The sequence below is a fragment of the Myotis yumanensis genome, unplaced genomic scaffold (assembly GCF_028538775.1).
Source record: "Myotis yumanensis isolate MYYU_CA2020_CCGP unplaced genomic scaffold, mMyoYum1.0.hap1 SCAF_7, whole genome shotgun sequence".
Classification (NCBI taxonomy): domain Eukaryota; kingdom Metazoa; phylum Chordata; class Mammalia; order Chiroptera; family Vespertilionidae; genus Myotis; species Myotis yumanensis.
The window spans coordinates 2,876,022-2,892,519 of record NW_027223758.1 but is presented as its reverse complement, the minus strand read 5'-3'; the positions used below and the strand labels follow the sequence as shown (position 1 = coordinate 2,892,519).

Below are 16,498 nucleotides of genomic sequence, written 5' to 3'. Positions count from 1 at the left end.
CTTCAAAGCCAGGATTCAGGGACCTGTCACAATTAGCCCTGCTGATCCACTGGAAAAATCTGTGCTTTCCGTTCCTGCAAGTTTAGGTTCTAGAGGGCTCAGCCCAAGGGAAGGAGCACCTTCTCGAGGGGAAAGATGGCAGACTGTGCCAGCCTGGGGACTGGCCTGTCAGGGGCTGGCCAGCTCTGAGCACCCCGTATTCTGTGATTATAGTTGGCAGAGAATGACAGTGATAATTCAGCCAGGACCTCCCACAGCACAGACCCAGCAGGAAGGAAAGCGGGTCTCCTACCAGGCTGGGGACCCGACCAGCACAGGGAGCACGGATTGGGCAGGGGAATGGGGTTGTTATGAACACCAGTGGCGGTCATGTGACCAGCTGCAGAAATAAGGATGTCATACTGAAGTGCCTCTTCTGACTTTGACAGGAACATGTTTGTGTGTCTATTAACCACTTGCCTCGGCTTCCCTTTCCTCTTGTGCTGTCAGCTAGCGGGAGATGTGACAAGAGAGCTGGCCTTATTCCCAGAGTGTGCAGGGCGGCAGCTCACGGAAGCGTGGTCTCCTGGGGATCAGCATTGTGGTTTCGGGATGGTGTCTCACGTGAGGTGGGCGCAGGCTTTGTTACTGTCTTTGTTGGGAGATTATGGCTTAGAGGGTGCGAGGGCCTGGTGGCTGGCCGGGGCTGGGTCTTTGTTCTCAGAATCCTGAGGGTTCCAGGCCAAGAGGGTCACCGAGACCTGGCTGCCTGAGATCTGAAAGCCAGAAGAGAAGCACAGACACTCGGCTGGGTGTGCCCCGAGGGCTGAGGTGGGTCAGCAGGAGTGACTCCCCTGGTAGAGCTGACCCGAGTAGCCTCAATTCTGGGCCAGGTGTGCTTCTGCCACCCTGAGAGGGAGGCAGTGTTTGCCTTCTCCTGAATGTCACGTGACAGGATCCTCCGGCTGGTGGCTGCAGTGTGGCTTCTTTCCCTGAAACTCACCCTCTCCCCACCGGCTTTCTTTCTGTCCCTGGGCCTGGGCCTCTACTTTTCATTAATTGAAGCATATTTGGGCCTGGCTGGCGTGGCTCAGTGGTTGAGCGTCGACCTATGAACCAGGAGGCATTGATTTTTAGAGAGAGTGGAAGAGAGAGGAAAAGACAGAGAAAAATATAGATGTGAGAGAAATTCATCGATTGGTTGCCTCCTGCATGAGTCCTGACCAGGACCCAGGCCGGGGAGGATCCTGCAATCAAGGTATGTGCCCTTGACCAGAATCAAACCCGGGACCCTTCAGTCCACAGGCCGATCGATGCTCTATCCACTGAGCCAAACGGCTAGGGCTCTCATCATTGATGTTTCTGTCTCTCTCTCCTTCTCCCTCTCCCTTCCTCTCTGAAATCAATAAAAATCTATTTTTTTAGAAAAGAGTATTTGGGTGGTTGATCGTTTGGGCAATTTTGAATAAATTGCGATAAATACTTATAGACTTGAAGGTGAGTCTTGGTTTAGGGCAGTTTCTCAATCTTTTAAAAATTACTCCTCCCTAACGAGCCTCTTTAAATGGTTTTTCTTAATTGTCCTCTCCCCTTGCGACATCGCGGCCACAGAGGTTCTGTGCATCTCTTCCTGGGGCCTTTCGGGGGCCGGGCCCTTTGCGGACCTGGCCTGGGCAACACCTAAGATCTGGGCCAGTACTGCTCATTGAACGTGCACGGGGACTGCGGGTTATGTGGCATCTCACCCAACAACCTGCCGGTAGGACACTGCAGCTGCCCTGCAGGTGAGCACACCTGCCCCTCCCAGCAGCCCTGAGGGACGGGCCTGAGTCCTCACCAGCACTTGTGATGGTCGGTTTTCTGACACTGTGGTGGTCCCCACTAAGGCTTAATTCCTCCTGGTTTTTACTCACACCCCTGATTTCTTCCCTTGCAGAAGGGATGGCCGTGTGACACAGCCTCGCTGGCCTCAAGTTTTAGAGGAACAGATGTGGCAGGCGTGCCTGCAGACGGTCAGTTCTGCTGGCTCAGGCCCCTTCAAGAGTATGGCCATAGTGTGGTCCCTGCTGTGAGCTGTGTCCCCTCCCAGGCACCTGTCTGCCTGTCCTTGTGCTGGTGGGGCAGGAGGTGGGAGGAGCAGAGGCCCCAGCACCTTGGGCTTTCTGGTGAAACAGTCTCTTTCTTTTTTTTTGTTAATACTTACCTGATGATATTTTTTCCATTGATTTTTTTTTTTTTTTTGAGAGTGGAAGGGACGGAGGGAGGGAGGGAGGGAGAGAGAGAGAATATCAATGTGGGAGGGACACATCAAGATCAGTTGCCTCCTGCACGCGTCCCAACCAGGGGCCGGGGATCGAGCCTCCAACCCAGGTACGTGCCCTTGACCAGGAATCAAACCCCAGACCCGAGGGTACATGGGCCGATGCTCTAACCGCTGAAACACATTGGCTGGGGCAAAACAGCCCCCTTCATTCTCCCTCACAGCAGCTGAGAGGCTGAAGTGCAGGGACCAGGAGTGACAGTGAGTAGAAGACCCCAGGCACTCCCCCGACAGGCAAACACAGCTGCTGGCTCCTGGGCTGTCCTCCAGCCAACCCTCTCTCTTCAGGTTCCCAGAGAGCTGAGCTCTGAGCAGCACCTGTACCCACCTGACACTAAGGGGAGTCATGGCTGGAGGACAGGCACGGTGCTGGGGGGGCAGGAAGCGGGAGGTGTCATGGAGTGTGTACAAGACACAAGATGGGCTTCAGGCTGGATGCAGGAGGCCAACCGTCAGAGGAGCCCGACAGGACTGACGGGACTTCTCAGTGTCCTGGGGGAAGTACCCTGACAGTGTAGGGAGCGTCCAGCCAGAATCCAGCTTTACCACTTGGCAGAACCTCAGCTAGCCGGGGCCATCTCCAAGGTCAGGGCTCGCCCCTTGGGCTGGCCTTGGGGTTGTCCAGCACCTTCCAGGAACAGTGGTCTGTGGCAGTGGGACTGCCCCATGCCAGGGTCCCTTTTGAAACCCCCCACACTGCCCTTGTGTTCAGGGCCCCCCGATGGTTTGCTGTGAGCTTAGCTTCCTGCTCTGACAGTCCCAACACATGAACGCAGTGCAGGGAGTTGACCCAACTTGATGAGGTCGGGTGTCAGCTGCACTGGCAGCAAGTCCCCTGAAGCCAGTGCATCTGGCCACCAGCCGGTCATGGAGTGGGCTCACCTCCAAGGCATCTGAGGGCCAAAGGGCAGCGCAGCCCCTGCCATGTCCATTGGCAAGAAGGGGTGGCCAAGGTGTCCCTTTCCAGCCCCAACTTTCCAACGTGGAGAGGATGCGATCACACAGACAGAAAACCTCTGTAGATGTTTATTCTACTTCAAGTAACGAAACATCCCAAGTTCCACGTTTCAGTGGACAGGGATAGAGTACTCTGCGCTATAAAATACAAGTTACAGAAAATCCTATCGAGTAAACCTAAAGACACAAACTGGATTTTTACATTTGTGTAGATTAGAAAAACTTGTGTTACATGTAAAAACCTTCCCATCCTATTAGATGTTGGAACTCAACACCGCTTGACTGTGCCTTACCTGGGACTCTGGCTCCCGGCACCAGCCTCCCAGACTGCTCGCCCTGGACGGCGCCCAGCCCACTGTCCCCGGGAGAAGGAAATCTGGAGCAAGGCAGTGAGCAACAGACTCCAGAGAACAAAAAAGACGCTCTAATTTTACATTTGCAAAAGTAAGTTTATGAAAATATAAAAAAATTATCAAAGTGTATTTGTACAGTCAAATAAATTAGCAAGGTTTTCTCTTTTTCACACCTCAGAACTTGAAAAATACATAGCAAGAAGCAGCGCACTATCTCACAGTGGATGCTTTCTACTTGCTCGTTCTTGAACTAATATCACTATTTTCCATCTCAGAGTTTACACAAATATTGTTTTGTTTTCAAAGACAAACTTTAAAATTTACCCCCTGACAAATATAACGGTTTAGAGCTAGTGCACTTTTCCTGGGACGAAGGAAGAACTGTGCAGAAGGTGAAGTTCAACAAACAAAATGTTCCTGATTACTGAGATAAAAGAAACCCCCTTCAAAGTACACTTAATTGGTATATTTTCTTACCTTTAGGCTGGTAAAATCGAAACCTTTTCCAATAAATTGTTATTTAAAATGCAACCATTTGTACTCAAACAGATGTTGCTTTTAATAATGTTTTTGAAAAAAAGAAAATGTATGAGGTGATATATAAAAAACTGAGCACAACTAAGAAACAATGTATTGTTTCCTGGTTGAAATTTCTAATCAAATCTCTTTAGGAAAAAAGGAAACCGCATTCGGAAGTTTGTGTTTCTCCATTTCAGAGGGCTCACAGCACGGCTCTGGTGCGCACACGCGGCCCGCCGAGGGCGCTCCCACGAAGCACACCACCCTCCAGAGCCGGCGAAACCTGCAGAAACAGCTTTTGGAAACCTAGAAATACAGACGAGGTGTCAGCAAAGGTATGGCTCTGAGGTCCACAGAATTCCCTTAAAATTTACCATAGTCAGTCAAGTTATTGGAAAAGATAACTTTATAATCTGAAAAAGCAATATGCTTCTGTAGACACTTTCCCATTTCAGTAATTTTAAATGGAAAAATTAAGAGTTCTTACATTTCTTTAAAAAAGCATCAGAATTATAAAGACGTGAAATTTTGTAGGAAACCATCATACACAAAATTACAGTAATTTCTGAAGTCCAGAATATTCTATTCTTCATCTACGTTCATAGCTATTTCAAAAACAATTTGTTCAACACATTTTATGAACTTGGCTTTTAAAAGGAAGTGCCCAGCTGCGACCAGGCCTAGGTGTGGGCAGCGGGGTCGGTGGCCCGCGGGGCCAGGGCCTCAGCCTTTGGGTCCCGAGTGCTTTCCTTGCTTTTGCTACGGTCCTTGCGGTCTCCGCCTCGCTCATGCTCCCGGCCCTTGTCACGGTCCCGGTCTCTACTGCGAGACCTATCCCGGTCCCGCCTCCGGTCCCGGTCGCGGTCCCTGTCCCGGTCCCTGTTCCGGCTGCGCTCCCGGCTCCGGTCCCACTCCCGCTCCCGGTCTCTGTTTGCATTGCGCTCTCGGCCGGAGTCCTTCTCACGGTGTCTGTCCCATTCCCGACCCCGGTCCCAGTCCCGCTCCCGGCTCCAGTTCCTGCTGCGCTCCCGCTCCCAGGGCTTCCCGTGCTCGTGCTCCCGCCGTCGGTCCTCGAAGGTGCGGCCCTGTCGGCTCTCAGGCTGGCCCTCAGGTTCGTCCAGCAGCTTCTCTTTGGGCCTGGGCTGGTTTCTGTACTCGGGGCCTTTGGATGGGGCCCACTGCGCCTCGGCCTCGGGGGCTGGTCCGGGAGCCCCTGAGGGCAGGTTGGGGGCTGAGCCCGTCTCGTCCCACCGGTCCTTGCGGTGCTGGGGTGGGTGGCTGGGCAACTCCAGCAGGGGTCTGGGCACCGGCTTCATCACTTGAGGGGACTGGCCCTGGAAGTGGAACCGGGGAGGGGCAGGCTCACTCTTGTCAGGGAAAGGCACAGACCCCCTTGGCCCACCAAACTGAAGGGGTGCTGGGGTCCTCTGATTCGAAAATCTGGGTGGCGAGTTCACCCTTTGCTCTTCAAACTGCTGAGGCTGAATTCCCCTGGGTCCTGGCATGAAATTTGGGGCTTGACCTCTGGGCCCATCAAACTGATTGGGATGGGGGCCCCGGGTGCTTTCAAATTGACTAGAATGTGGACCTCTTGGACCCACAAAATGGCCAGGGGGTGGTCCCCTCTGACCTCCAAACTGAGACGGAGGTGGGCCTCCTCGGGGCCCTTTAAACGGGGCCAGCAGAGGCCTCCGTGGGCCTCCAAACTGGAAGGGGCCTGCGCCTCTGCTTCCCGCCAACGGGCCTTGTTCTGGTCCTTCAAACTGGGCAGGAGGCCCAGCCATGTCATTGTATGGGGCGTCCTGGAATTCCCTTTTTTCCCCGTGCAGATCCTTGCGTTCTTCAAATTGGGGTGGTGCTGATCCTCTGGGCCCACCAGGGTGAGAGGGTGATGGGCCCCTGTTGTCCCCGTAGGGAGGTGGCCCATGTGGCCCTGAGAATAAGGAAGGGATGGGCCCCTTCTGAGCTCCAAATCTGGCCGGCGGAGGCCCTCTTGCTCCATCGTTGTTGGAAATGACACCGTCTTCTGAAAACGGAGCCACTGGTCCCCGAGGTCCTGGGAAGCTCGGGCCATGAAGTCCCAATGTTCCGAAAGTGTGGGGTGCAGGCTCACGCTGGCCCTGTAACTGGGGCAGAGGGGTCCCTTTCTGTCCAGGGGGCGGGAATGGGTTGGCCCCCTCTCCAGGTCTGCACTGTGGGTCTCTGTCTCCTTCAGTTTCAACAGCCGAACGGTCACTTTTTTCAGCAAACAGGGCATTTCTTGGATCCTCATATGGAGATGAGCCGAAGGATTTGTCCTGAGACGCAAACACTGGGCTTGAAAATGGGTCTCTTCCTGCAGAACTGAAATTGTGCCCCTCACCTGGCATAGAGAAGTTGGGCTGGAAGGCGGTGCTGGGCGGCGTGGGCAGCAGCACCTTTCGGGCAGGCCGCGCCAGGCCTGGCCCGCCTGTCATGGGAGGGCTGCTGTCGGTGGCCGGCGGGCCCTGGCTTTCTGAGGGCTCACCTGTGGGGCCATCCTGCTTGGCTGGGAGGGTGGCCCCGTCACCTGGAGCCCAGGGTGGAGGGATGGGCTCCTTTTCCTCTGGGGCAGGTACAGGCCCCTGACTAGTAGTGGCCACCCCGCTGGGTGCTTCTCTGGTGGGCAGGGCACTGGGTATGCTGCTGGCCGGGGCCTTCGAGAAGCTCTCGCTCTCATTGCTCTCCGCGGCCAGCCGCCGGGCCTGCCGGGGGTCCCGACTCTGTCTTGGGTCAGAGCCAGGGCCTGGCCCCTGACTGGTGGGGGGCCCGGCTGGCCTGCCGGCAGCCTGCTGCTCTTGGGGGAAGAGCTCGGCCTTGGGCAGTGAGGACTTTGGAGGCGGCGACATCAGCGCATCCGACACTGAGAAGTGGGCCATGGAGACCCCAACGGCGGCCCGCTGCTGCCTGAGAGCCTCCTCCTGCTCCTCCACTTGTCTCTTCTGCTCCTCAATCTGCTTGTTAAGTTCCTCTATCATCTGCTGCTGCTCCACCAGAGAAGGAGCAGCCATGTCGGCTGCGAACCCCGCCGGCCTCTCCGTCGAGCTCCTGACATCTGCGCACATCCTGTTGGGCAGGTCGTCGATGGCCACTTTGGCTTCTTCTAAAATCGTCTCGTCCTCTGGGTCATAGGCCACCTCCTCCCGCTCAGTGGTCTCAGAGGCCTTTTCCATGTCGTGCCGTTTCCCTCGGTCCCCGAGCTGTGTCTCGAAGGCCCTGTCAGGACCATACTCTTCTTCAGGGTCATAGGGTCTGTCGTCTTCCTCTTCCTCTAGAACTTTCTCTTTGGAGAGCTGACCAAACTGCTGGACGATGGGGTCCAGCAGAGGCACTGCTGGCAGCTCGCACTCAGCCTTGGCCTTGGTGTCTGGGCGGGAGGTGGAGGCCGACTCCACAGACTCCACGGCCAGAGGGTCAAATGATTTCTTCTTCCCAAACAGAGTCTGCAGGATGTGTTCCAGCGGCGAAGCTGATTTTGAGGCAGAGGAAGCAGCCCCCGTGACTGCTGCTGGTGCTGTTGGCACGGTGACGGTGTTGGTGGCTCCTGGCTTGAGGGAGGACAGTATTTTCAGCACGGAGGACGAAGCTGGCGGTTCTGGCAGAGGGGGCGGGGGTGGGGGAGACCCCGGGGGGGTGGTGCTGACAGCTGTGTCCCCAGAGCTGTGCTGATACTTGGGGGGTTTCTTCTCAGCCTGTGAGGCCGGAGGCACTTTGGGGTAGACCGCCACGTCTGTCTCCTCCGGTGTCTGCAGTCGGGCCCGCTTCTCCTCTGTCTTGTCCAAGTCTCCAGCATTTGAAGGACGTTTTATTTTTTGACAGATTACTAACCCAAGGATTATGTTTGGCCGTGGTGACTCAAGACCTGAAAAACAAAATGTATGTGCAAATTTTAGGATCTAAATTCCACTCTGTCCTTCAGAGGTGAACTTTATTAAGGGCGGTAGTGGGGAATGTTTTCATAGGCAGAAATCCTGTGTAAGACAAAATCAAGTGTTTGAAGGACTTACTGCAAAGGACAGAGCACACACAGGTGGTGTCAGAATTTGTTACAGATTTAAAATTATACACAATACTCAAGCAGCAGTGCGGTAGAGGAGGGGGTGGCCCTGTGCCGACGGCACCATCATTAACCAACCACAGGGAACAAAGCTCAAATGAGTCGGGGTAGCTGTTGAGCAAATCTTGGCTCTTGCTACACACCCTCCTGGCCTTTAACTCCGGAGTTTCAATACCTACCTTAAGCTAAATGTACTAATATTAAACATTTGATTAGGGACTAGTTCAACAACTCAGGTATATGATCAATAAAATTATAGTAATCAATGCAGCCTACTCCATTAGGTAAGTTCACTGATAGCCAATGTGAAAATTACACTCAATGGGGAAAGTGCTGCTGACTGAAAGGGCTAAAATAAATATTCTTTCAGGTTTAGAGAGACATTCCATGAGCACTAACTGATCAAGAGTTGTCCAATGCTCAGTCTTTGTAAACACAGGACATGGCGCTTAAATCCAGTGCTGAGGAGTTCAGCAAGCTGGTGGCAGAGAAAGCACACCAGCGTCTTAGGGCACAGCAGGTAAATCATTCCTTCTCAAGAAAGCCTTATTCCAAACACTGCAAGCTGTGGTGCATTATTTCAGGAATACTAATATTTTATAACAACCCCTCCCCCCAGTCAGAGTAAGTCCAGACTACCACAAGGAAAAAGCCCAACTCATAAAGCAGTAATTTAGGGAGAAATGCTGCCACACAGAAAGTTTGTTTCATGATAGCAGAATATAATTAAAAGTAATCAAAATGTATAAATTCAATTTATAGGTAATTTAACACTGTGGTATATAGTCACGTGACATTCTTACTTACTAAACAAGAAATCAAGTATTGTTTTTCCTATTGTATGACTTTAAAGATGATCACAGATCACTTCATGATGCAGTTCTGCTAATCTTCTGAAATTCCAACAGAGACAGGTTGACAGGCTGGGCCCACGAGGGTGGTGGAGGTGCCCTCCAGCCCCAGGAGCAGGCATGCCAGGGCTGGGTGGCCCAGCACAGCCAGACTAACAATGCTGTGCTGACCTCCCTGCTGCTCACGCTGCCGTGTGAGGTGAGGTGCCCACTGAAGACCTAACTCCCAGGACCTCACCCCCACCTTCATGAGAGAAATGGCTCCAGAGAACAGCCGTGTGTCGGGGAAAGGACGAGCTGGAGAGAGGGAACAGGGCTGGAAGGTTAGGCAGACTAGAGTGTCAGTAGGTATGAAGGGGAATCTATCAAGTCTGTTTTATAATTAACATGAATCAAGGTTAACTTATACAGTACTTCTGTTTTCATAGACAGAATGTATTTATTGAATGTTTCACAGCTTACTCAGACCCAGTTTTGGGGTATAGTTGACTTCAATAGGCCTGTCTGGACCATAGCCCCAGAGCTGCAGAGCAGGTGCACATGCAGACACCCACGGAACCCACTAGGGGACAGCCCTGTAAACCTCTTGTCTCTAGGGAACCTGGCAGAACTAAAGGACTGTGCTCGGCCCCATGGGTGTTGTGGGCAAGGCTGGGAGCCCCGGTGGGGGAAGTCTCCTTGGCAGTCCACAGCATTGGACTGGTCACCAGCGGAGGCGCTGTGCCACCTCACAGGGAACAGTTCAACTTCTCAAGTGCCAACAGCAGGCTCGTGGCACCAATGAAACTCCAGGTCAAAAAGCTGTGGTGGGAAGTCACTGTGCTCCACCCAGGAAGCCATGGTCTCCAGCCCAGTGATGTGTGTACCCCACCAACTAAAATGTCTAATGGCTTAATATGCTTTCTAAAGAAAATAGTACACCCCACTCTTAATTGTTTAGACTAACCTGTTGTCATATTCAAAGGTAAGGTTATAGTTATATTTCTTAATATTTACATTCAGAGACAGGAAGTGACCTGGAGATGGGCATCTAACAGCAGATAGACTGCCTGCCTCAGCTCTCAGCGCCCGCACCTGCACACACCCGTGAGCAATCTAACAGCTCCAGAGTTGGGTGGGCATTAGTTTTGAATTCCTCCACAAGATGTGAAGTTTAAACTGGGCTCTCAAAATGTATAATCTTGTTTTGAAGCCGTCAAATCTTAACTGATTCATATGTTCATGTTACAGCTGCAAGGATGTTTGAAAGGTAACTAGTTCTTTGGAAATAATATGCACAGGAACAAAAAATAAAGTTCACTGATCTGCACTGGGCCTTAGGGGCAACCTTCACTGAGACGGGTGCTGTAAGGGAGGTCACCCACTGCTGGGAGGTGGCGGCAGGCCAGCTCTCCCCACCCACCCGAATACCCCTCTGGGCCTGGGCCCCTCCCGCTCACCCCACTGTTGGAGCATCACCCTGGAGAGAAGAGTGGGTGCTGAGAAGGTGCAGAGCAGGGACCACGCTGGCTGCAGTGAGGAGACCGAGGCTCGAGCCCAATGGAGAGAGGGGATCCATCTCCATTGTTAGAAGCAGGAGATGCTCTTACCCACCTCCCTTCTGAGGGTTGCTGAGGCTTAAATTCCTAAGTCAGATGAAAACAAACACTGGCTGGTGAGGGGGAGGGGCTGCTAACTGGGCCATCCTGCATTTCCAGACAAGGAGTCCTGGCAGCCAGGGGGACCCCTCCTCTGCAGGGCCAGAGCAACAGGGACCTCAGACTGTACTGTGTGGATAAAAATAAGCCCATTTAGCTGCTCAGATCTGTTCCGAAGTGGTCAGGGGAGGGGCAGCCTCAGCTCAGTGTTAACATCAGATCACCCAACAGCACAGAGGAAACTGGGAAGCCCAGGGACTGTGACATCTAGAGAGGCAGGTGCCACCTGACTTCCTGAGTCCAGACCAAACCAGGACCCATGTCCAGGTGTGTCAGCCACAGGAGGCAAGAGGTGAAGTGGCAAGGAAGGAAGCAGCCCTGGGGCCCCACATACCTCCAGCCCAGCACACCATGGATGAAGCTTAATTTTAATAACTGGTTCCTTAACCCCCAAACTATCAAAATGTTGCTTTTTAACCTTAAACCTGTTGGGCACACACCCTACTCCATTGAAAAGGAAAACCCTGTATGGTCTGAATTTGTCCCAACACTATTTCCCCACCTGCTGGACAGAAAAGTGTGGGAGTAATGCAGTGACCATCCTTAATGTGACTGGATAGAAAAGACTAGGCACATACAGGGGGGCGGGGTACCTGCCCCAGTCCACACGCAAGCACACACACACATGCACACGCAAAATTCACACGACCTGTACAAAGCCGCTGGGCTCAGCATGCCTGAGTGTTGTCCATCTCCATCCAGGTGGCCCAAGCAGCTCAGCCCGCACACCTGAGGCTGAAGGACCAGGTAAGTCATGTTGGCTTATAAAATGCAAAGTGGGGACTCTGCCCTCCATCAGTGCACCTACGACAGGTACAGAGAGCTACTACATGGTTCAGATTCAAACAAACAACAACCAGTTTCCAGGAAATGTACTTTATTGATTTCGAAGGAGAAACTAATACATTCAATACTACATTTGTCTCGGATCACAGTGCACAACCAGATCCACACACAAAGAAATGCTTACCTGACATTTAAGTCACAGAATGTCCAGCTAGTTTAGAAAGCAGTGAGAAGGGAGCACAGGAACACTATGGCTGTGAATCTCTAAGGGGCCTCTCCGCGGAGCATTCGGAGGCAGTCCCTGCCCTGTCAGCGCACACCTACACCTTAGACACCAGGTTCCCCAACAGCCATTGCGAAGCGGAACCTGAGCCCTTGCCTGTTACTTGTGAGGGCTGAGTCCCAGCCTAGGTCCAGTCCTGCTGGGCTGCACAGGAACCGTACAAGACAAGCATCCAATCTGATCTGTCTTCCTTCACAAATAAGCCCCAGGGTGTGCAGACCACCTGACCCTTGTCCCCAGTGGCGAAGCTGTCAGGGCGTGGCAGGGCTGAGCTAGCACCCAAAGTGGATGACTTCCAGCTGGACTAAAGGGACCCAGCTTTATAGCTGTCCTCTGAAATAACACTGCCACATTATGAAAACGTCGCTGGCACATGAGACCGCCTGGCATTTCTGAGGACAACTCTAAAGTACGCAAGGGTGAGAGCATCCTGGAACCTGAGCAGGCTGCTTGTAGGGCTGGCGGGCGGCCAAGGGGCTATGGGCACAGCTCCCAGGTCTGCTGTGTAGAGCATGGCCGAAACGGGAGGCCCTGACTATGTGAGGGTGGCCAGTGCAGACTTACTGGATCTGAACTCGGTGTCAGGGCCGCCAGCATCTTTACTGGCTGCTGCTTCTTCTTTTTTTTTTTTAAATATTTTATTGATATTTTTACAGAAAGGAAGGGAGAGAGATAGAGAGTTAGAAACATTGATGAGAGAGAAACATCGATCAGCCACCTCTTGCACATCCCCTACTGGGGATGTGCCCGCAAAAAAGGTACATGCCCTTGACCGGAATTGAACCTGGGACCCCCGAGTCTGCAGGCCGACGCTCTACCCACTGAGCCAAACCGGTTAGGGCTTTACTGGCTTCTTAGGTGTGGACAGCAAGAGCTCGTCACTCTACCGGGCTCCTGAGGTCAGGGGAGGGAGGACCCTGCACCTTCTGTATGTGGTGTGCGAGTTGGTCCCTCTCTGCAATTTCTCCACCCCCACAGCAGGCAGGCCCCACCCAGGCCTGTGCTTCTTGCCCTAAAGAGAACTGAGAGGGATAGATAGAGTGCGAGCCTCAGGACAGCCACCCTGGCTCGACACCTAACTGGGTGCGACCTCAGGTGAATGACAACTGTGACAGCACAGGGCTGCAGTGGGGTCAAGGGTGCTCTGGTCAAGCCATGATGCCAGTGCTTGCCGGGTGGCACGTGGTCACACCTGCTGGCTGCTCTGCTGAGGGACATCACCACCACTCTGAGACTGGGCCTGTGCCTTCGAAGGATGCTCTGCAGAGATGAGCTCAGTGAGGACAGGGACCACCACGATAGGAGAAGCATCTCCACCCAACCTCCCACTGCAGGTGCACATACACACCAGACACACAGACACGCGCACACAGGACACACGCACAGGATACCACCATGGCACAGGACACTGCAGCTGGAGTGAGCCATGTCACACTAGAAACACATGAAGCAGGCAGCTAGGCCCTGCCTGGAAGCGGGTTTTAGGTGATGTCAAGTGTATGAAAGATATACATGGATATTAATGCATATACAAAAAATAATATCAAAATAAAAAATAACAGACTAAATTAAGCAGGCTTGCATTTAGAAGCCCTTAAATTAAATCTTTAAGAGCTTAGGGGCAAAACATGATTAGTTTCTAAAACCTGTCACTACTTGTTCTTTATTATGGATGAAAAGCTGTGGGTCCTTTGGATGTCCCCCCAGGGAGTGTCCAAGCCCCAGGAGTGTGAGGTCCACTCGGCCCGTCTCCAGTGTGTCTGATGGTCAGCGCCCCAAACCAGGTGTTACTCAGGCTCCTCGGCCAAGTGAGTCTGCAGATGGGCAATGGGAGCTCAAAGCAGCACGTGAGGCTGATGAGGGGAGTAGGCCCAGGACCTGCTAACTCACCTCTGCAAACAAAAAGGGCTCTGCACTCGGGCTGTCATGCTGCCCAGCCACATGCCCACTGGACCCGCACAGCGAGGCACTCGTGACTGACCGGAGGCTCCTCACAGGTGTCTGAGAAGTCAGCTTCGTTCTCTCACCTTCAGGGACACAGGATGCTGCCCTTCATGGTCATCAGGGAGCTCGCCAGCCTCTTCAGAGCTGCTCACCAAGAACCTCCACCAAGGTTCTTTCTGCCACCCACCGCCAGGTGGCATTTCTTTATCCCCAAGGAGTATGAGAGGACACCCTGAGTGCCTGGCTTTTAAAATGTATTCCGCATGATGACTGTGTCAGTAAGTACTGAACCTGGGGTTACTGACACCAACCCCTTTGTGGACACAATTCTGAAATCAGGGCACACTGAGCCACCTGTGTTAAGCGTGTGCCCCAGCCAGGACTGGGCGTGCCTGTGGGAGTGGGGCGACAGCCAGGGCCCAGCTAGTGTAGGTGTGGTGTGAGTGCAGTATGTGGCTGTGGTGGGAGCACTCGCCAAGCCCTGGTGACAAGGCCAAGGCATGAAGGTGCCATGGTCTAGGCAGCCCCAGTGATGGTCAGAGGGTTCAGTCACTGCCTCTAGGACAAAGCCCTTCAAAGAGCATCACCATGTGTCTCGTCATCTTCTTGGCACTGTTAATCCTGGGGGACTTCACAGCCAAGGAGACACATCAATTTAGACATCTTGCACCAGCTTCTTCTCAGGTTACAAAGAGCTGAAACCCCACAGACCATGTCCCTTTGGAATCACCCTCAACCCTTTGACAAGTCTGACATTTTTAAAGGTTAATTTGTAAGAAATCATTTAAAAGCAGCACTTTATAAGGAGTAAACACTAAGTATTTTGCAAAAGATGAAATAACTTATTAAAAATTAAAACTTGAACAGATTTAAAAGTATTTCTCAAATTTTTCTCCTTCACTACCTGTTCTTGTATCTCTTGAAAATGACTCCCTGACAGAGGCAGAGAGCGCCTCTGAGTGGCACCTGCTCACCTCCTGAGCGGGGTGTCCACAGAAACTCCCTGGGGGAGGCGGCAGTGACCAGCGCTGTGAAGTGTTGCCTCTCCACCTCCCCTCCCCTCCCCTCCTGTCCTGTCCAGACTCCTGGGCACCTGACCCGTCCAATGACCAAGGCCGTGAAAGTGAAAGGCTGGTGGAACGCTAAGGGCTTTTCCCTTCATAAAACTTTTCTAAGACAATTTATGCCAATAATAAGGATATTCTGGTGCCACCCCCCAAGCCTAGAGCTGCACTGTCCAGCTCAATGTAGCTTCATGTGACTGCTAGTTCCTGCTGCCAGACAGACAGTGGGGGGGTGGGGGTGGGGGGGAAGTTACGACCACTGGTGACAGGTCAGTAGGACTCGGTGTCAGGGGAAGGGGACATGTGTGACCAGAGGTGCTTACCTGGTCCCTCAAAGGGCAAAAGCTTGGATGGAACAGGGTCCTCAGAGCTCAGTGGGATCAGGTAGAGGTCCTTGATGTGCCTACTATTGTTAGCAACAACGCCAAAGCGGCCGCGGCTGCTAAAATAGGAGTAGAGAGATATATAGGCCACCTCCTCCTCCTCCGTGGCGGGATGGAAGCGGATCAGACACAGCTCCTGCAACACAAACAGGACAGGGAGCATTGGCCTGCGGTGCCGAAAACAGCATCGATCTGAACAAGAGAGATGCGGTTCTGACTTCAATTTCAGTCCTGTTAGCAATGGAGCGGCAGATAGAGCACAGGCTCAAGGGCCAGGCTTCTGAACTCACAGCTGCGGGTCCTCGGAATAGCACCCACCTGTGGAGTTCTCATACCAGGACAATCAATGAGCAGGGCGAAGTGGTGAGCTACAGAACTCCCTGTGCCTATCTAACAGGAGGGCTAAGCTAGACTGGAGGGCCTGAAATGCTGTGAATGGAGAAAAATGATAGCCTGGCTCCACGAGCACTGTCCATGCAAACATGGCTGTGGCTAATCTCGGGTGCACAGAGGAAAGCCAATCAAATCCTCCTGTCGCAAGGTCAACAGGAAACAGAGTGGCTGCTCCCTAACCCTAACAATGACCTGCATGTACCCATGGTCAGTCAGTATCAAACCTCAGCACTACAGCACTCTTCCCACCCGGCCTCATCCAGCTCCAAACTTAACTTTGAACATCCACCTGGAAATACTTAGGAAGCTGACATTTCACATAGTAACCCATCAGGATGAGAAGTGAGGGCAGAGCTGTGTTAGAACGAGCACCTTCTTCGGTGGTGCAGACAATGAGCAGTACCTTAGACACAGAGGATTTGAGTTTGCCGACATAGTCCCACACAGTCCTGGGTGCGATCCGTCCACCAATGTGAATAGTGTCGGGCAGGTCCTAAACAAAATGCACTTTGCATAAGTGACAGGTAAACCAGCATTCAGAGGCTGATACAGTCATTTCAGGGCCCCAAGCTAGTGAGTCAAGATTCCAAAGAAAAGGGTAATAACTGTACCAAATGCTACAGGATTCTGAGTTACCAAACCCATGGTGGGGGTGATGATAGCCTTGTACCAAACACACGCGTTAGCTTTGTGAAGACAGAGTGCAGGACTGACTCAAGTGTCTCCAGAAACGCCGCCTGTCCAGGGCTCTGTTCACTGTGTGTGTCACTGCACACCAAGGCAGGCTGCACACTCTGGGTAAATGCCCAAGCAGAACGGAGAGAGGAGGAAGACCACTGGGCTTCTTCACAGAAGCCGGGAGGCCCAATTACTCATTGGAATTTCTGTCCAAGC

At 52.8% G+C, this 16,498-nt stretch overlaps 1 protein-coding gene across 5 annotated transcripts in view; it reads right to left on the bottom strand.

The window, feature by feature from the left end:
- Positions 1–3,684: 3,684 nt before the first annotated feature.
- DIDO1 (death inducer-obliterator 1) overlaps positions 3,685–16,498 on the bottom strand; it is a 50,503-nt gene continuing 37,689 nt past the window's right edge. For 4 of the 5 annotated variants that reach the window (XM_070419628.1, XM_070419629.1, XM_070419627.1 and 1 more), the window contains exons 15-17: positions 16,008–16,097; positions 15,152–15,347; positions 3,685–8,008 (exon numbers count right to left, since the gene is read on the bottom strand). In XM_070419628.1, the coding sequence (XP_070275729.1) occupies positions 4,809–8,008; positions 15,152–15,347; positions 16,008–16,097 (3,486 nt within the window). In that variant the 3' untranslated portion in view covers positions 3,685–4,808. Of the gene's footprint in view, positions 8,009–11,519; positions 13,081–15,151; positions 15,348–16,007; positions 16,098–16,498 lie in introns of those variants that run through there. The other variant, XM_070419633.1, reaches the window with a different exon arrangement.